This window comes from Prionailurus viverrinus, chromosome D3, assembly GCF_022837055.1.
Source record: "Prionailurus viverrinus isolate Anna chromosome D3, UM_Priviv_1.0, whole genome shotgun sequence".
In the NCBI taxonomy this organism is placed as follows: Eukaryota; Metazoa; Chordata; class Mammalia; order Carnivora; family Felidae; genus Prionailurus; species Prionailurus viverrinus.
This window is the reverse complement of record NC_062572.1, coordinates 25,667,286-25,687,435: the sequence shown is the minus strand read 5'-3', so window position 1 is coordinate 25,687,435 and position 20,150 is coordinate 25,667,286. Positions and strand designations below refer to the sequence as shown.

The 20,150-nt window shown below is 58.0% G+C and overlaps 1 protein-coding gene across 6 annotated transcripts in view; it reads right to left on the bottom strand.

The window, feature by feature from the left end:
* TTC28 (tetratricopeptide repeat domain 28) overlaps positions 1-20,150 on the bottom strand; it is a 635,539-nt gene that overhangs the window by 17,874 nt on the left and 597,515 nt on the right. For all 6 annotated transcript variants that reach the window (XM_047827138.1, XM_047827139.1, XM_047827140.1 and 3 more), the window contains 2 exons: positions 11,354-11,498; positions 1,417-1,596 (listed from right to left, as the gene is read on the bottom strand). In XM_047827138.1, the coding sequence (XP_047683094.1) occupies positions 1,417-1,596; positions 11,354-11,498 (325 nt within the window). The remainder of the gene's footprint in view (positions 1-1,416; positions 1,597-11,353; positions 11,499-20,150) is intronic.

Below are 20,150 nucleotides of genomic sequence, written 5' to 3'. Positions count from 1 at the left end.
CACAAAGTCCAGCGAAGTTCTGGTTGCCCCCCAGAGGTGCCTTTCGATGCTGTGGGGGAAACATCAAGTATCAAGTTATTTCAGAATAACTTGCTGGTGGCTCCACTAGGTGGATACCTCGGACTCGGCAGGAGAAGCGCCTGCCGGGCGTCGGGCAGGAGACGGGCCTCTCCCTCTTCCTGGCTACGGTGGCAAACAGCCAGCTCACTGTTGTCATCAGCACGAAGCTCTCTCAACACGGGCCGCCTCTGCCCCTCAGGGTGCCTCTGGCAGCAGGTGCAGCGAGAGGCCCTCCGTGCGCGACAGTGTCCAACGGGGCCAGCTCCCTTCGCATCTGGGGTTCAGAGTCGGCCACGGCCACACAAAATACTCAGAGGAAATAATTTCTTTCACTTCGAACTAATTCTGTTCCGTGAGAAGGTTACAATCCAGCCACCGAAAACGGTCAAACAACTAAGGTGTCCCAAGCCCCGCGAGGCAGAAGCTGACCTGGTTTGAACCATGTCAATGACCAAGGTCAACAGGGGCGAAGGCAGATCCCAAGGGGGCTGTCCACACCCAGGGCGTGGGGTTTGGGTTCCTAAACGAGCCACTTTCTCCCACTAGGAGGGGCCCCATCTGAGCCGGCTCTGTGGGGCTCTGAGAGCGCCAGCACTTGAGGCCATTTTCAAGTTTGAAGACTGGGCAGGGCAGCTGGGCCGCCAGAGTGCGTGCCTGGCGGGTCGGGGGCCGTGAGGGTCTGCGGGTTTGGAGAAGGGGAAGAGGATCAGGGTTGGCTGGAAGGCTCTCCCATCAGGCGGGTGGGCGGAGGGTGGCTGTGGGGTGAGACCCATGACTCTGTGGATGGCCTACTGTCGCCCTCTTGATTTTTGTGGACATCGCTTCTCACACTGACTCTTGTGTGGAATGAGACCCAAATCCCTGTCTGTCCCCTGAAAGCCACCTCGTTTGTGCTCAGTTCTTTCGTTGGCCTGTGAGACCCATTTCCACTTGACGGTAATCTCATGTGTCCGCCAGCCCTGTCTGCGGCCCCTCCGCCGTGGGCAGACTCAGCGCCCGGTCAGCATGAGGTCGGGGGCGCTGGGGGAAACCACGTTCCTCAGATACTCAGCCTGGCCTCGGGCCTGACCCGGTGCCTCCGAGTAGCTCCCAACCTTGATGTCACGGCAAAGACATCTGGAGAGAAATGACACACATCACGGCTTCCTGGGACAGCAAAGGACGGTCAGGGGTCAGGAGGGCTGCCCCCCGACCTCCGGACGGATCTACTCCCAGGGCAACCTACCGGGCCGCAAACAACAACATTAACATTGTGAAGGTATCACACCCTAACTCCCAGGAGCCCAGGCTGGCCAGGAAGACCATCCTCCGGGCGCCCACCCCACCACGAGGCACCGCGGCGGGCACGAGGCTTACCTTGGCCTGCGGGCTGAGGGAGCGGATGGACGGCACAGCGATGAGGGCGAAGCGCTCGTACAGGTACTCGTTGGAGGAGCTTCCCTTCAGGAGGGCGAAGGGGATGAGGTAGAGCTCCCCCTCCAGGACCAGGACCAGCTGCCGGTGCCGGCCCACAGGGCCGCTGGAGTGCATCAGGCCCTGTTGGGAAGCGTGGACACCTGAGCCGGGGCCCGGCAGGTGGGGACCTGCCTGCACCGGGCGTTGCCGAGCCACGTACACGGATGCACCCAGGAAGCACCGGGCAGGCCCAAAGCGTCCATGTGGGGAGCGTGGCTGGTGGCTTGGGGTGCTGCCCACGGGAGCACCACCCTGTGGGGGCTTCTGTCCGCCTCACGGGCCCCACCCAAGGGGGAGGTTGGGAGCCAGTCCTGTGTTTTATTTTATTTTTAGAGAGTGTATGCGAGTGGGGGAAGGGCAGAGCAGGGAGAGAGAGAGAATCTCAAACGGAACGCAGAGTCCGACGCGGGGCTTAGTCCCATGACCCTGGGATCATGACCTGAGCCGAAATTAAGAGGCGGACACTCAACTGACTGAGCCACCCAGGCGCCCCAGGGGGCCGGTCTTTTTAAGTCGGCAGGGCAGGGTGAGAGACCAGGTCACCAGTCAAGGAGGGGGATGTCCCACGAAGACCAGGACTGGCCCCAGTAGGTCTATGGGAGGCAGGGAATTGTTCCAGAAAGAGCCCTGTGAGTCATTTACCACCGAGGGCCAGGCCAGAGGATGCCACGTTGGTCCGGAAACCCTAAGAGCAGTGTAGGCGTGATTCCTCTGTGACACCGTTACTGGGCCCAGGCTGAGTGTGAACAGAGACAAAGCCAAGGCCGCTGCCACACAAGGGGACGCCACCCGGAGCCTACTCGGGGAGAAGACTGAGCGAGAGCACGGGGCGTCCGGCTGCCGGCTGGCCCTGGCCCTGGCTCTGGGGACAGTCACAGCCAGACGCCCGTCACCCCCACCCCCGCTGGCCTGTGCTCCGCAGGAGTGAATGTGCGCGCCTAATCCGTCTGACGTGCTGCTGTGGGCGCTCGACCGAGGCTGCAGAAGGCACTCAGCTAACCCAAAGTGACATGTGCCCGGCGGGACATTCAGTCCGTACAAACCCCCTGTGGCTCTTTCACTTTTTAAAAATTCTAGATGCATCGAAAGAAAGCAGAGATAAAAACTATTAGGCCAATTTGCTTGCTGTTCACTTTAAGAGCTATTTCCCAAGAAGGGGTAAAGGAATCACTGTACAACCCAGGGAGGAGGAAGTGGGCTGTGTCACACTGTGTGATGAATTTCTGGGTGGGCCCAGGGAGGCGAGGAGGGCCGGGTGCCTGCGGGCTTGGGGGTCCCCTGGGCCTGGTGGGAGTCCCCACCCACCGTGGCCACGCTGAGGGCCCCCCCCGCCGGCCCTGCAGGTGGAGGTGGCCCCGGGAAGCTGCCCTGGATGGCAGTGCCCCGACCTTGCTGATGGGTCAGCAGCCTTACCAGAGACAACCACTCACTGCTCAGTGGGGGCCTCCCTGCCCGACACGTGGGCAATGTGGGGGCTCAGGCTACTGCCATGTGCAAAACTGGGCCCACTCTCGGCTGGTCCAGGGTCACTAGGCATTTGGTGGATGAGATACAGGCCCCACCCTCAGAGGCCCTCCTGGGACTCCAGCTGCCGGGGGCCCAAGCCCCCGATAAGTCTCTGCTGGCTGTCACCCCATAGGTCCTGGGCTTCCCCGGGACCCACACCACTCTTGGACAAGTCCCCAGTCACGACAGCACGCACACACGGGGATCAGAATGAACAGAGGGGTCCTGGGCCAATGAGAGCTGTAATGCCGAGGCTGGAGGCCATTCAGAGAGGCGTCACTGGAAGGGTCTTTGTACGGACTCTGTGAACTTGCCTGCAAGACCTTATCGGGGGCCCCAGCCTAAACGTGGGTGATGTCATGTCCCCGAAGGCAGCATGTGTGTCTTCTCTGACAATAAATTCTGATCTCTACGAGGGGCAGTCAGCGTCATGTGGCCCTGCTATTGGGAGTCACTCTCCCTCACCAGGTGACAGCTTCTCCATCAGCCAGGAAGACTGTGGACCGGGGGGAAGCCAGAGAAGTTAGGAGTCCGAGCCTGCTCGCAAGCTTACAACGGTGTACTCAGAAAATGTACATAAGAATCCCTTACTGAACGAGGTGGTATTAACACAGAAGCCTAAAATGTCAGCCCCAGAGGGTGGCGGTACCCACCCAGGGCATGACGACGGCCCCGCCAGGAGGCCGCCCTGGCTTGTGAGGGCTGGGGAGGGCCTGGCCCGGGCAGAGGAGGCCCGTGAGGTCAGCAGAGAACAAGGCTGGGGAGAGACGTGGAAGGCAGGCTGGGGAGGGCCCTGCCCAAGGTCAGACAGGAAAGCACAGCTCATGTCGGCTATAAGCACCTGCCATACATTCTCTGCTGAGCAGCCTCTGATGAATGTGCAGAGGTAGGCCTGCGTCACAGGGGATGGGGCTGTGCATGCTAACGCAGATGAGGAGACAGCACGGAGAGAACGGGACAGAAGACTTGCCGGGACTTGGTGAAGAGTGACCTCGGTCGTGAGGAGAGGGAAGTCTCTGGAATTCTAGCCTGGAGATGGGGACAGTTTTCTCTGAGTGGACTGCGTCTGGGTCTGATACAGAGGTCTGGGTTCTCCTGGAATGGTGCCTCATGGCTGGTACTGAGCTGCACATGCGCACAGTCCTGGGTGGGGGCCCTGAATGGGACCCCTGTGCAGACAGTGTGGAAGGAGGCAGGCGACAGCAGCACCGGCTTGTGGGCAGACGGGCCCCACAGCAGACTGACAGCTCCAGTTAAAAGATATGGGGAACGGACTGAACATGTTGGAAAAGATGCCCTGGAAACTGTCTTCTGAATTTTCTGCCTCCAAGGATACACGTGCACTGCCTTTTTACCAAAAGATTAGCTATAATCCAATGTGAACTTGAAAATGGAAAATAAAGTGATGTCTCTATCCAAATTACATATCATCTATTAGATGGAAAAAGGAAAGACAATTCAAAGAAAGGCTCCTCTGTGCCTCCGAATGTCAGTCTAGAAAGGGTATTTGCTGGCTTCTTAAGAGTCCTGGGCTTGTAAGATAACGGGCTCAGCATCAGCCCCACACCAGCAACTAATACATTCCAACAAATTCCAGCAAAGACTCAGACTTTCTGACTTCTGAAGTGTCTAGAAATGGATCTTTTGAAATAGCATAAGATCAGAAGGCCAGGGGTGCTAAAACCTGTCTACTCCCCCAGTGACCTTGCCCATCCCAGTGTGTGCCAGGCCCAGGATGGAAAAGGGAGAGACCGAGTGCCCCAAAAGGCAGGCCTGGCAATGAGTGGACTCAGGCTAAGCTCAGTCTTTGCATGGGGGGTGGGCTATTCCTTTAGACAGGGCAGGCAGCGGGCACCCTGGAGGTGGGTGTGAGCGGCTGTTAGACTCTCAGCTCCTGGCACCTTGTCAACACCTGCCCTGTGACTGGGTTCCTGCAGCCAGGTCTCCTGTGGAGGAAGCTCGCTGCCAAGCTTTCTCAGGGGAAGGCATGGGGCCAATGCCAAGGGAAGGCCTAGGTCAGCGGTAGGTGCAGGGACGTGCAGCGGAGCCCAGGTCATGTCTGTTAAGGACCCTGCAGTCTTGGCCTGGCAATAACCTTCCCACAGCCCTTTCCACATGAAAACCAGGTCCCGGGGACCCTGTGCACTCAGCAGGCCCCCTGCCCCGGCAGGCGCCTGGACTCTCACTGCATACCCTTGCCAACTGGAAGCCGACTGTCTGCCTGCCTGCCCCCACGCAGAGATGGCCTTTGCTTGCCAGCAGCTCAAGACGTGCTCCAGCCTGGCCAAACCAGCGGTTTGCTACCCAGTGGGCTGAACCACACCTTCCCTGGTGTCCACCTTTTCTCAGGTAAACTCCACGATGCCTGTGTCCTGGCTTCTGGCTTAAGAGCTATGTGCTGCACACAGGTCACCAGGGTTCGGAGGATCTGCCTGCACCCTCCATGTACAGGGAGCTTCGTTGTCACTAGAGGACACAGGAAGCCCCTCAGAGTGCCACAGCATCACAGGCCAGAGGAATAAACACCCCTGATCCTGGGTCCGTGAGTTTTCGGGCAGATTCGATTTGGGATAAAATGGACTTTACTGTCTACAAGGATTCCAGAAGCAAGAACTGCTTGGAATCTGGCCACTACAGAGCTGTGTTACAGGCTTGGGATTTTCTTCCTGACTCGTATTTTTGCTCAAGTGAATTGATCAGACCTTTCTAAGGTAGGGAAACCTCTTCCGTGATGTTTCTGGGAGATCCTGGCATCAGGGAAGGCTGCACACAGTCTCAGCAAATATCACAAACCTGTTGGAAGTAACGCTCAGACCATGACTAAAATCTATAGACTGTACACACTGCAATCCAACAAGAAAAGCAGGAGTTCGGGTCAACCCCTTCGACTATGTTCTTTGGCCAGACAACAAACCACTGGTTTGCCTGAAGAACCAAATAAAGGGAGGGGTTCGGAATTTAGGTCCTGGGGAAAAGTGACCATCCTCCAGCCAGAGCCGGAAGGGTCTGCCGGCCAGGAGTGTTCAGCTCCAGCTAAATCAGCCAGAGGGGTTGCGTAAGCCGCAGGGGCCTTGGACAAAATTGGCCTTCTCTTTCTCGACAGACCTGGTAACAATGAGCCCTCGTGCCCTCAGGGGCAGGAACCTGCCAGGAGAGGCTGAGACAGCCGCTGTGGAACATCCACTCGAACAGAGCCAGAACCCAGCATTGGCCCAGGTGGGAACAGCACTCACCTCATGGGAGCCTGCTCTCCCCGCCGGTTTTGGTGCCCCAGAAACGGAATGGAGCTAGCTTATTGCCTCCATTTTTCCTTCTCCTAATCAGTTGTAGAAATGTTTGCTGTCCTCGTTTGAATATTACTGCAGATGTCTCACTCAGAAATCCATTAGACAGGCTAGTGGTGGGGCGGCCAGCCCTGAGCATGCCAGTCTCAAGGACCTCATCTTCCACTCCGCAGTCTGGAGTGTAGGTCTGATTGTTTCTAGGGATAAATACTCCCTGGCCATCTCCAAACCCTTAATCTATGTACAAAACAGGCGCCCAGGTGGTTGTCTCCTGGGGCATTGCTCTGGGGTAAACTGGTTTATCAGGCTACTGGATTTTGCAAGAGTCCTCTCCCCCAGAGCAATAATTCAAGGTACAACCCAGGCAGAGCTGAGCTGCACACCACCCCCCACCCCACCCCCCCCACCCCCCCCCCCCCGCCCCCTACCGCACCTTGCAGGCATTGATGAGAGGTCTCATGCTTCCCAGAGACCCGGTGCTCAGGAAGGCAGTTTCCCAACCTAACAGACCTGAACTGCAAGTTTTAAGCACGTTTCTGGGGATCCTGAAACAGGTAAGCCCACGTCAACAGGCGGGCCAGGAATACTTTTCCCTCTTATCCTGGTCATTCACTCTTTCAGTCTGTCCTACAACCTTGGTTTTACGACTGTAAATATAGGAAACGGGGAATTTCGGTAAATGGAAGTAATGATAAGGATGACAGGGGACTATAACTAGAAGGAGTCCAAACTCCAGTGATCCTGAAAGGGCCCCAAATCTGGACCTGTGGACAATGATTCAAGCAAATCCTGGGCAGTTCCCTGTTCTACGTCTGGCACCTTGATCAAGCAGCCTCTGGCTTTGGGTGAAGCCCCGTGTGCAAACTGAGGGGGTGAATTGGGACCTGAGTGAACAAGGGCTTGCCCTGAGCAGCCCAGGGGGGCCTCTTAAGTCCGGGCCCAGAAGCATGGCTTACTGTCTTTTACTCTAGTTTGAGTAAAAATGAATGCCAGGGACACAAACAGGGTCCAGTCCCTTTCACACTAAGCACTTGCCACTTTTCTTCGGTGACATTTCCTCTCGTGGGTGTCAGACAGGACTTCACTTAATGTCTGATGATGGGTCACGTGCAGATGCGGCCGGGCCCTCCTGGAAGAGAGCCGGACGTGCTCGTCCCTGACAGCAAAGGACGGCGTGGTTCCAGGAAAGAGCCACGGCAGGGTTTCCCTTAAGCCAGATTAAATCAAATACTGGTAGAAGCCTAGGGTAAAATATTATTTTGTTCCACTTTTCATACTGTCTGACCTAGTCCCTTAGCCATAGGACTGGGGCTAAACAAAGGCAGTTGTTCAAATAATTATAAGCCCCATGTGAAGAGGCTAATCGTTTTAGTCTTGAAGTGTCAGTGATTTATAAGCTTGGACCTTCGGCTTTGATTTGTCTTTTCATTGAAAATGTGGAAGAGGGTCTGACCCTGCCTGGGAGCTGACGGGGCCGGGAGCGGGCGGGTGGTGTCCTATCGCCCTCTAGTGGCCGCCAGAGCAGGCGGGTGTGCTGGCCTTAGGAAGTTGAGAGGAAGCTCCAGGCCCCCTCCTCCACCTAGGCGGCCCGCTAGAGGAGGCGTCGCTGCAGCCCATCCCACCTGACATTCCCACACGGGATAGCCACCCGCTTCGCACCTCCTCCTCCGTGTCCGGGACGGTGGGTCCCCAACACATGTCAACAAGTACCTGGTGAATGAATGGATGAAACTTCTCAGGCAAGTGTTTTTACTGAAACACCACAGATCCCTTCAGAGAGCCTAGGAAAAGCTCTTGCTCTGACCATTTACTTTAATGGCCTTTGACAGGTTTCACTCTGGCTCCTTTGAGGCCGCCCACACTCCTTCACGGTATTTGAACACCTCGGCCACAAAAGAAAAGAGTTTAACTATCAGGGACTAAGGATACGCTTTCGAACTTAATGCCCCGTGTCAAGGTCAGACAGCACCCCGAAGGTGGGCGCGTGGGGCTCTGTCACATGTATTCGTACAGTGTAGTTCCTGAACTGCATGCTGGCCAGTGGGTCTGGTGGCGGGGCTTTTCCCTTCCTTGGGTAATGCCACGAAGGCTGATTTCATTCGCTGTTATAGCTTGTTGAGGGCCATAAGTCTTCCCCTCCCCAGTCACCACCTTCCCCTGGCTCAATGGGGTGGGTGTGGGTCCCCTGCGGGCATGCATGATCCTACCCTGAAGTAAGCTAGAATCCTGGCACCTTGCGGGTTGGCGGGGTCAGGGTCTCACTGGATTCCAAGGTGTGTAAGAGCAGGCCCAGCCCCTTCCTCCTGCTTCCCGACCTCCGGGAAAGCTCTCAAGTGCCGCAAAGTGGCCACAGAAAACCCAAGGGCTGATTTGTGCCTTGGGTCCTCTGCTTTGTATGACAGACTAGTCCCGAACAGCAAGTGCAGCATTCCACAAACATCACTGAGTGTCAACGTGTCCCAGGCCCTGTGCCAGCTGCTGAGGACACAGATGAGGGACCATCCTCGCCTTCAGGGAGTGTGGGGTGGGCAGCAAGAGAGGGAAGGTGAGGCTCGCCAAGAGCTAAGCTCTGAGTCCGGTGAGGTATGGGGTGCCACGAAAGACACGGGGCATACATGGAACCCCAGTGGCTGGTGGGGAGGGGGATGAAGCCTGCAGCGTGGTGGGAAAAGAGGGCAAGGAAGGTTTCAAGGAGGAGGGTGCACGTGAGCTGGCCCAGAGAGAGGCGAGGAGCTCGTCAACTCCAGATGACCTGAGCTTCCAAGTATGCGCTTGGTCACAGCCAGTCTCCCCCTCTGCCCTCCGCCCCCTGCCCCTCCTCACCGCTCCCACCAGCCCCTTGCACGTGCAGGGACTAAATAATCTGGGACCCAGGTGCAAAAGGAGAAATGCACTCACTCAGAAGGCCCGAGTGAGTGAAAGAATGGAGGGTCCCAATAGCCTTCAGAGGGGCCGGGGGATCAGTGCACGATGCAGAGCTCAGGGCGGCTGGGAGTGGTAGTAAGTCACCAAAACGGTCTTTGTGACGACTGATGGCAGTAAAGAAAACCTGAAAAGTCAGCCTAAGGGTACAGGTGTATATTGCTTCCCTGAGAAGTGGCACACAAATCACACTCTGATAGCAGGCTGTCGGAGGTGCTCTGAGCTGGGGCGCTCTCTGCAGTCCTGGCCCTTCCTTAAAAAGAGGACGCCGAGGGGACAACGGTCCTAAGAAGAACAGGACAGCCCAGCGCATTGCAGGAAAGGAGGAGACAGGACTGGGCCTCTGTGCTGACGGGCCCAGAGGCCTGGGGTGCTGGGAGGGGCAGTGACCGGGTCACAGCAGCCACCTCTCACCAGGGACTCTCTCTGCTTCTGCTGCCCTGCGTGCCCCTCAGATCCCGCTAAGCCCAGCCCTGCTCTGACCTGACACACTCTGTGGGGCCGTCCTCATTTTCTAATAAGACACAGGTACTCGAGGAGGAGAAACAGCTTGGCCAAGGTCACCCAGCCAGGGGAGGGCAGCGTCAGACAGGAGTCCAGACGGCCGGCCGCCCCCGGCTCCCTGAGCGAGGGAAGTCTGGAGGGCCCAGGCAGGGGGCACAGCCTCCTGAAAAATACCGGGCAAGTGCCACGTGTCCTTGGCCAAATGCTTCTGCATTTCCTGGGGATGAGGAATCACTGTCAATGCGGGGTTTCCCGAGGAGGCACATCACCTCTGCCAGTGGGCTGAAGTGGGCGAGGGTGCTGCCGAGGGGCCACCCCAACATCTGCAAGACAAACCTCCCACCTGGCTGCACACAGTGGCCAGGACGTGCGGACTGGGAAGGCCGGCGGCCTGCTGTCCAAGGGCCCGTCAAGCATGTCCTCCCTGTCTGAGAGCTGGGCCCCCACAGATGCAGGCACTCTGGGCTCTCCGTGGGGTCTGTTAAGGACTGCCTGTCAGGGACACATTGAAGACCTAGCCCCCTGTGGAATGGTACTGGCCGGGGGGCGGGGGGTTTGGGACATAATTTGGTTTAGATGAGGTCATGCGAACAGAACCCCCATGATGGGGCCGGTGCCCTTACAAGAAGAGGAAGGCACCAGAGCCTCTGTGTGAGGACACGGTGGGAAGATGGTTGTCTGTACCCGGGAAGAGGGGCTTCACCAAGAAACTGAATATGCTGGCACCCTCACCTGGGACCTGAAGCCTCTGGAGCCATGAGAAATACATGTGTGCTTTCTAAACCAGCCGGTCCACACCGTTTTGTTAAAGCAGCCAGAGAAGACTAACACACAGTCACATACAAACGCATCTGATAGGTTCACCATTCAGATTCAAAAGATCCCCGAGCCCTTTGGGTTCCCCAACCCAGGCGGAGAACCGTGTCCAGATGGAAGGATGATGTGCGAAGACCAGAGCCACAGAAACCCATCAGGGGCCGTTCTCAACCTTTTCAAGAAATCCAAAGTGAAAGGGTGTCTTTGATGCTGGACTCTGGGGTGGAGTCAGTGGCCCCTGATGGTGGCAGGGGCCGACGGATCTGTTCTTGGCAGACAGCATGGCCCTGGCAGGAGCTGCTCTGGCAAGACCCTCGGACGACAGGTGGGAGGTGGGGAAGCAGTCCCGCAGGGTGAGACAGAGCCACGGGCACAGCCCTCTTGGATCTGCTTGGGGCCCATGCCGATGGCGCGCTCGCTGCTGACCACGGTGGGCGTGTGCACAGCCCCGCGCCTCCCTGGGCCTCCCGGAGTCTGGTCTGATGAGAGGAGGGAGGAGGGCAGCACTTCACCGTGTACCTGATGCAGCTGAAGCCAGACGTGCCTGGCTGGAAAGGAGCAGAGCTCCGACTTTAGCCTGGCAGCTGGAACCCGGGGCGTCACGCACTAACCAGCAGCCAACCCAGAAAGCGCTTCCAAACACCGACTGAGAAGCTAGACAGAGAAGGTTTGTGTTCTGGAAACCACCCCCCCCCACCCCAGTTGTCTCAGGAGCCCATGTTGTATCTGAGGGGCACACATGGGCGTTGAGCGGTAAATGATGCATCCTGACGCCTAGAAGCCTCTTGGCCCCGGGAGGCACTTACCCCTTCCATGGGCGCTATGAGCAGGTCGTACAGAGCACGGAGCGGGGGCCTGGCGAACGAGCTCTGCCTCCGGGGGAGAGAGGAGGTCCCGTCCTTGATCGGCGACATGGTGTTGCTGACCAAGCTCGTCATGCTCTGGCAGCTCCTGGGGAGAGAAGGGCCAGGGGATTAGGCAGGGCACACGCGGGGCGGGCGGGGATGCGCCACTTGCTCCACAGTGCTCCGGGTCCCGGAAAGGGCAGGCTGGAGGCTGCGCAGCGGGGGCCGGCCGGGCCTCCCTGCCGGCTTCGCCTTCCTCACCTTCCTTTCAGGTGATTTTCACAGAGCAGTGAGCACTGACAGAAACCGCAGGGCAAACCAGCTGCACACAACAGCTTACATTTCCATAGAGTTTTCCTGCATCCTCAAACGTCCCAAAGTGCTGTTCAAAGGATTTAATTACATCCTTGTGTGGAGCGACCGTGTGCAGGCAAACGAACGTGAGGACCATAGGAATCAGCGGCAGCCCCCAGGCTGATGGGGAGGGCCGTGCCAACTAATCTCTGGGCCGGAGCTGCGGACAAGACAAGGGACGTGCTGGCCCCAACCCAGGGCTCAGGTCAGCCGCCGGGTACCCGCCTGAGCCCCTCGAGGCACAAGGCCCCACGAGCACAATGGCCGGGCATTCCCTGCACAGCGGGTCTGCTCGAGTGGGTCTGTAGTGTGGCTGCAGGCTTCTGTTTGCTTTTTAGCTTGTGCTCCGGTGTTGCCAGGCAGTTTTATTGGTACAGGTGGCATTCTTGATCCAAGGACCCCGAGTTTCACACTCCCAACACAGGACGAGAACATCATTTCCTGGGGCACCTGGGTGGCTCAGTTGGTTAAATGTCCGACTCTTGATTTCGGCTCAGGTCATGATCTCATGGTTCTGTGAGCTGTCAGCACGGAGCCTGCATGGGACTCTCTCACCCCCTCTTGCTCTCTGCCCTTCCCCTGCTCTCTCTCTCTTTCTCAAAATAAATAAATAAACATTAAAAAAAGAAAGAAAGAAAGAAAAGAAAGTGTTTCCTGAGCACCAGTTATCTGCTAGGCACTGACGTCGGCCCTGGGGACCTACAGAGGACACACAGCAAAGGTGAGCAGAAGAGACAGCAGGCAGGGAAACACGCCTATTTACAATGGAGGGACTGGGCTGCCCCCACTCTACCCTCTGAACCTGCCCCGTCACTCGGCCAGTGTGGCCTCAGCACAGCCTCTGGGGACATTCTCTGCATGACGGCTGGACAGTCAGTAGTCTCTCACCCTTGTTTCAGACACTCTGCTCATCTTTGGAGTTGCCGCTACCTCCTCAAGGACCCTTAAGGGGAAAGACCAGGTCTGACACGAGATACACCTCCGAGCTTTGGTGAATACTCTGGGCTGCTGGCGGTGGTGGCAGCTGGGTCGTTTCCTGAGAAAAGACCAAAAGGCAGCTTTCCCTCCTGGGCCTGGCCGGGATCCACAACTATCGAAAGAAGTGATGTGAAAGATCCAATTTGCGTTTTCCAGGTAGAGTTTCTACCCCCTGGCCTTCCCCCACCCCCGGTCAGTGTTCTTGGCAACGTCCCGCTTGACCTAAATTCTAGGGCTGTGCCAAGCCGAGCTGTGAGCGCCCCCGGCACCCACTACCCCCTGCAAGAGGAGGGAGAGCAGAGGACTCGGAGGCCTGAGAGCCTGCTCACGTCTGCCCCTCTGTCTCGCCTGCTCAGGAAACGTGTCATTACAAGCGACTGGGCGGAGGTGCATCTTTGCCATCAGAGCCAGTGAAGCAGAGATAACCCTGGAGTGACACTCGCAGGCTCTCTTAATTCCACAGGATACACCGCAAAGAGCAGTGCTCCCCCAAAGGAGAGCGCCAAATTGCTGTCCAGAGGAGCCGCTCTGGTGGAACGCAGTCTGTCACGGGCCTGTGTGCACACGCGTGTTATTGGCAGACGGAGATCGCGGCCCTGCCGTCGGATCGGCAGGACAGGGCGGCAACAGACCGCTGGGTGCCCTCTGCAATCCCTAGACAGGCGTCCGCCCGGATGGTGGGCCTGTGACCCCACGGGAGGCCTCTGAGTCTGATCAGTCCAGCTGCAGGTGTCCAGGGAGAGTGCTAGGTCCTCAGACGAGGCTGTGGCCACAGGTCTTCACATCGACTGACGGGGCATCCCACAAATCCCAAGGCTCTGAACTAACAAGCTTCTTCTGGAGAAAGAGACCCCCATGAGCTGCCCTCTGGGGTAACAGGAGACCAGCACAATCCAAGCTGCATGGGGGAGCCCCAAGCATTCCACTTACTCCCCAAACTTAGAACCACGTGTTGATTCCCCCGCTGCCCGCAGTGTGAGGTGCTGAAATATGGATTCTGGAAGTGGCCAAGGAAGTGCCTGGGAAGGAAGATGTCTGGAGGGAGTTAGGGAGATGGGGAGGTATGCGGGGAACAGACCTGCTAGGTGCGAATCCCAGCCTGGGGCTCTAGGCCTCGCTTTCTGCACCTGCACAACCGGGAAATGCTGCCCACAGGCACGGAGTGGCAGGATGGGAGAAAGGGCTGCAAAGCACGCAGCACTGAAAGTCACTGGGAGTCTCAGTTGATGGGACAGCGAGTGAGGCAAAGGCCTGGGCAGGAGGGTGGGACGCGGGCTGGGATTCCAGATCGCAAGCACAGATGGTCGTGGCGTCTTCTTATTGAAACCCACAGAGTGCCAGAGGCATCTAAAGGGGCCAACAGCGCTGACCTATTCCACACGTGCTGCTGCCCTTGATGGGACAGGCCTGCGGGGTCCCTGCACCGGGCTGCAAGGAAAGGGGATGGTTCCAGCAGGGGTCTGGGGGCACCAAATCACAAGACGCTGACCAACTGCTGGTCACGCAGAGCCAAGAGAGGGCTTTCCGGGAGAGGGCCGTTCGATGTGGGCACCATCATCTGGAGTCAGCTGCCTGTGGACAAGGTGGAGAAGGCCATTCCAAGCTGAGGGAACAACGTGGGGGAAGGCACAGATGTCAGGGACAGAGACCGGGGTGACTGGGGCAGTGAGTGTGGGGGGACAGGCATGCCAGGTGGGCCTGTGGCTCTGAGATTGTGCTGTGGGGAGGCCGTGAACCTCCTTAAGCATCAGGCTTGTCCGAACAGGAAGCTCCTCCACCCAGGCTAATTCCTTCCCTGGGGTGATCCGAGGAGGCCCGTCTGCAATCTACATCCTTCCCTCAGAACTTCCCCACTAGTGTCCGGGGCTGGGCTTGGCAGAGCCCCCGAGATCAGCCCGTATGACAGCCCACCTCGCCCCTGGCCGGCTTCAGTGGACAACCAGTCAGATGTCTCTGGCTGGGGCTGGTAGACACATGGACGATCAAGGTGCCTGTTTACTCTGAGGAGGTTTCCTGGGACACACTCTTGGGGCATCTGTTTCTAGGGAACGCAGATTCTTCAAGAACCAGGACCTGGGCACCCCAGGTCACACAAACCCGCAGCGGACGCCCCATGTTTGAGCCTCAGCTGAGCCACCCTGCCTGGGGCACCTGACTATGTCCTGTTCTCTCCCAGGCTGTTGAGCCCACCCACACATCATCTATACTTGCTGACTGCTGCCCCTGGATGCCACGGGAGTGCCGTCTCTCAGCCTCTTACCCTGGTCCCTCGCGAGGCCTGCTGGGTCACAGATGAGCCACCTCTGGAGCAACAGCTCCTGGGCACTGACCCCAGCCAGCCCAGCCTGGGCAGGCACACCTGCACCTGAACACATGGCTTCTTACACAGGTCAGGCAGGAAGCCCCAGAGATCAAGCCTCTGACCTGTGCTTCTATTCAGTGGAAGGCACCTATCCCTAGAGATACCATTTTCAAAGTAAAACCAAAAGCCGAGAAAACAGTTTGTGTTTGAAAAAAAATTGACCAACCTGAAACCACAATTTGAGGTCAAAGTAAATCCTCTCGACCTTCCTTCCCTGAACGAGAGGCATACTGTTGCTCATGCTTGAGCCAGCCACTGCGGGGGGCTCATGTGTCCTCTGCAGGCAGGACCGCCGGCTGCTTTCCTGCTCTGGCACCCCCCCCTCCCCCCTGCCACACCGGGCTATGCCTGGACAGCAGCAGTGTGTGCTGGTCCCCGCTGGAAAGCTGGCCCGGGGGAGGGAATCGGAAGGCGGCACACCAAGGCCAAAAGCGACTGAGCACCCCGTGGACCCCAGGGCCCTCCTGAGGTGCAGGCCCGGGGAGGGTCGCAGGCCAGGACCTTGGGGGCAGTGGTGGTGCCCCTGCCACCCTGTGTAGACTGCAACCAACGAGCCCCCCCTTCGTGTGCTGCTTCTGTTTTCACCACAACATGTACAGTGACCTCCCACAGCTATTTACTGGGGTACGTTTGCCCAGACATCTGCATAAAGGCCTATTCAATAATTCAAAACAGCCAAGCAGGCGGCTCCTCAGCCCTGAGCTTGGGAACGCTTACCCACAGCAGCAGACCTCCCGGCGGCCTCTGTCCCCTACTGGCCATGGGACTCTGGCAAGCACGTCACTCTCCTACCTCCCTCTTTTCCTTGCTTGTAAAACAAAGGGGTTGTACTAATGTCCCTGTGGGTCTCTTCTAGTCTTAATAATAAATTAAAAATCAACTCAGTCTAGGAAACTGCTGAGACGATGGTGGCTTTTCTGGCCCCTGTGCTGACCGACAGGGCCTAGAGCCCAGCAGCCCTCTCTGTGCTCGCCTGGTATGACACCCGTCCCGGGGAGAGGTTCAGAGTCATGGCCAAATGGCAGCGGGTGCCCAGGCTCTGAGCCCCTGATGGCAATGGGTGGTGGGTGTGAAGGGGCGTGTGGGACGGTACGCCCCTGTCGTCCTCCTTGCAGGCACACCTGCCTCTTCCCTGGTGTGGCCACCATGGTAGAGGAGAGGCCATGGAGTGGGCTGGGGGTCCTCTGGGGTGGGACCTTGGTTACTGAACTGCTTTGCCTTCTGTGGGGCCTTTCAGGCTGGCTGACTTCTCTGTGCCTCAGAAATCTGACTCTAAGACAGAGAAAAAAGCTTTCCGCTTATCAGAACGGGAGGGCTGACTGAGATGCAGACGATTCCCAGGTGGCAGGAGTGTGAGCCATAGGAGGGGTGCATCAGGCACCTGCCAGACTGGCCACGTCCACATGCCTCTCTCAGGGTCCTAGGAGGCATGGTTGTTCCTCCTTTACAGATGAGGAACCAAGGCTCCCAGAAGGTAAGAGACCTGTACAAGGACACAGAGCAGGCCAGGGGCCAGGTGGGCCTCCCACCTGGTGGGGGAGGGGTTTTCACACTGAGTGACCTGCCAACCTGCACCTGCCCCTGGACCCCCCTCCCCCCCCACCCCCGCCTTCCCCGCTGTGGGTCTGTGCTGGGCAGCTGACAGTCGGGAGCCTCTCCTGAGGGCTGCTCTGCTTCTCTGGGCTTTTTGGGATCTGCAAGGAGGGGCCAGGCTGCCGGGACTCACGGCGGCACCACCGCGCAGCTCCAGCAGGTGGCACTGGCCCCCTTTCCTCAAGGCCTGTCCGTTTATTGCCAGGGACCCCGTGGGGCTAATTGACAGCCTAACTCTCAGCAGAGAGATTTTCTCACACCACACCGTCTTTATTAGCTCATTCCTCAGATGATTTTTATTAATTTACTCCTGGAGAAATATTCGTTTTCTCCACCGCATGGCTGTCTGCGTGGTGGTGGGAAAAGGAGAGGGAGCGAGCCCAGATCCAGGGAGCAGAGAGGCCGGCAGGCAAGGCGGAAGCTGCCGGGTCTCTGCACGCACAGGATGCAGAGCTGGAGATGATGTGTGAAGCACTACCGGGGAGGGCAGAGGCATTGGGGTGTAGTTTATGTCTCGGGAATGATGACAAACACCAGGCGGCCTGGGCGGCACTCGCCGCTCATGAATCTCCCTTCGGGGATGAAGAGATCTATTCCCCATGCAGGGCGATTTATAACTGGGATGGGCCTGCAGAAGACCCCCTGAGCTCGGACGCGCTCGGGCTCACACACGCCGACGCAGCCCAGGCTGTGGCCGTGTCTGGGCTGGACGTGTGCCTGCCCGGTGTGAACAAGCCCAGCATGAGGGGAGGCAGTGGGGGGAGGAAGTCCCCATCCAAACCACGGTGCTGCGTGGGCACCAAGCCAGTCGCCCCTCCCGTCAGGGCTCCATTTGAGGAGGGGAGCTAGGTCACTGTGCACACGGCTGAGCGGGCTAGGCACCCCCACTGCACCACACACATCGGTTTCTCGCACTTTCATACCCAAACATGGAGAGCAGAACAAGCAGGTGGAAACAAGGGAGCAGGGGCCCGATCTCACTCGAGAGAGAGACTAAAATGGGTTCCTGCTCAAGCTTGACAACCCCAGGAACGGCCAGAGCCACCGGGCCTGGAGATTCCGTCCCACTGTCCCTGCGGCACGGAGACAGGAACCAGCGACCCAGAGCTGAGTGCAACCAGAAGCCTTCACTGCATATGAACAGACGGGCTTTGGCTTTCCCCTACGTACACTTGGACCCTGAGGCAGGCAGGCCTTCGAGGGCAGACCCTGGCGGACTGTGAACAGGACTCCCTCTGGGGGGGGAGGCAAGAGGCCCCGGCAGAGCACAGGGGAGCCGCTAGGAAAGCTGCCATTTCATGAAAAGGCAGAGGGGCAAACCAGGGCAAACCAGCACTGCTGGGGCTCTGGCCCTCAAGTGCCAGGAAAAGCCACTGCTCAGTCTCTCAAGCAGCATGTGCTTACTGGTCACCCAGGGTGACTGCGGACGGGCATCAGTGAAGGGAGGAAGCGTCAATCCCCTGAAGACCAAGCGAGGCCTGATATGGCCAGAATGTGTGCGTGTGCATATGTGGCCTTACAGCCTGGCCGCAGGCAGGAGGGCTGAGGCCACCATGGAGCACATTCTCCTTCCCCACCTCCTTCCTGGGCCCCATCCATGTTTCCCACCAGACACTTGGGGCCTTCCCACCTGTCTGTCTGTCCGGATGTAGGGCTGTGGAGTAAGCTGAACCAGGAACACTCACCACAGGGCACACCCAGCCCTGGCATCTTCAGGACCAGCAGGAGGGAGAGGAGGGGAGGAGCAGGAAGGGAAGTAACTGGTGGGGGGCATCCTCTGGGGTGGGTGCCCCTCCTCAGTACGGTCGGGCAACAGGAAGCCTGCAGCCTGGGGGGTGGCCTGTGTGCTCTGGGGAGCCCAAGGCCTAGAGCTGTGTTGATCTCAGGCCCTGAACTTCCGTCTGGAGTGCGCCCTCTCCCCCCACATGGCAGACCCTGCATGGAGCGCCAGTTTCCAGGGACCCTCCGTGAGCAGACCTGGCCTCCTGGTCAGGGCTGTGCAGGGAGCAGGGAGGAGGAGGAGGCTGCTCCCCGTAGCGGGGAGCCTGCTGCAAGTGCAGCCGCATTTTCTCAGCTGTATTTCCTCCTCGGCTCGGTTAAGGGCTCCTTACCCTCTCGGGATGTCTTCATCGCACATTTTCACTTTCTAACGGCCACTTTGGGCAGCTCACTCTCTGTGCTCACAGCCGCAGGGTAAGTCAGGTGGCCTGTCCTGGGCCCCGGGGGAGTCCTGCCTCTGCTCCTCTCAGGCCTTGAGAGCCCCTCCACCTTGGTCAGCGGGGACTTCCTCACAGCCGAGCACTGTTCTTGGGAGAGGCCCCCACCAGACAGTGAGCGGAGCCATGTGGCTCCGTCCTCCCTGCCCTCAGCCCTGCCCAGGATGCTTCAAAATCCCCTCCAGGACTCTGAATGCTGAACTGAGTCTTCTGAGGGATGGGAGCCAGCCCGAGATTTGAATAAGTACCTGGGGTTTAAGGTACTAGTGGAAAAAATTAATTGGCAAGTCCATTATATTCAAGTAGCCAGAGATGCCTCAATTCAATTTAAAAAGGACTCTGATACCATTCAGTGACTCCTGCTGAACATCTTTCCATGAAGGGTTGTCTCCTCTGGGAGATGAAGGCTGTCAAATGCATTTTAAGTACTTATTCAATAAGCTGTCGGCACTTTCTGCCTACTCACCTCCTTAATTACCAAGTGGCTGGCTCACCAGATCTGGCTCCCTCCTCAGGAGAAGAGCCACGAGGCTGGGTGGGCCCAGACAGGGACCCCGGCTTCCCAGCAATGCTGGCTCCTCTTTAGCTCAAGGACCAGCCTGGGATTCCACGTGGCTTCTCTTCTCTTGCTCTTGGAATGTTGGGTTTGCGGGCAGGTTCACGGCCTAGGTGAATGGCTGTGGCACAAAGCTCTACCAAGAGGGCTTGGGACCACCCTCCCATGGAAGACACGGCCTCTGCCCACTTGGGGTGCTTTGCTGTGGCCATCTGTCCTTTGCCATAACGTGCATGAGGCTCCATGGCCAAACCTGCAGATGGTCGCCTTGGGAAAACTTTATGCCCAGGCCAGGCTTGCACAGGCTTTACCCGCTGACTACAGACAGCGCTCGGGACAGATGGCCCAAGCCAGGCAGTCAGTGGGGGACAGCTTTATCGTGTACTCTGGGATGGAGAGAAGAAAAGATGATCCTGTGTGTGCTGGCCTGTCCAGCTGATGCGTGTCCCGCAACACAGGAAAACTCTTCTCCAGAGGACCTTGCCCTCATACACAGCTTGTGAGTCAAACCTGTCTGCCTCCCCTGCACCTAACAAGCCTATGAAGTCTCACCTACTAGCTCATAAAGAACCTCCAGGGCCATATTAGTATCGTCCAAAGACAGAAAGTACTACCTCCGGAGGTAGTGAGCTCCCTGTCACTGGAGGAGTTCAAGCAAAGGCAGTGCTCATGTGGTAGGGGTGTTAGATGGGTGGTGAT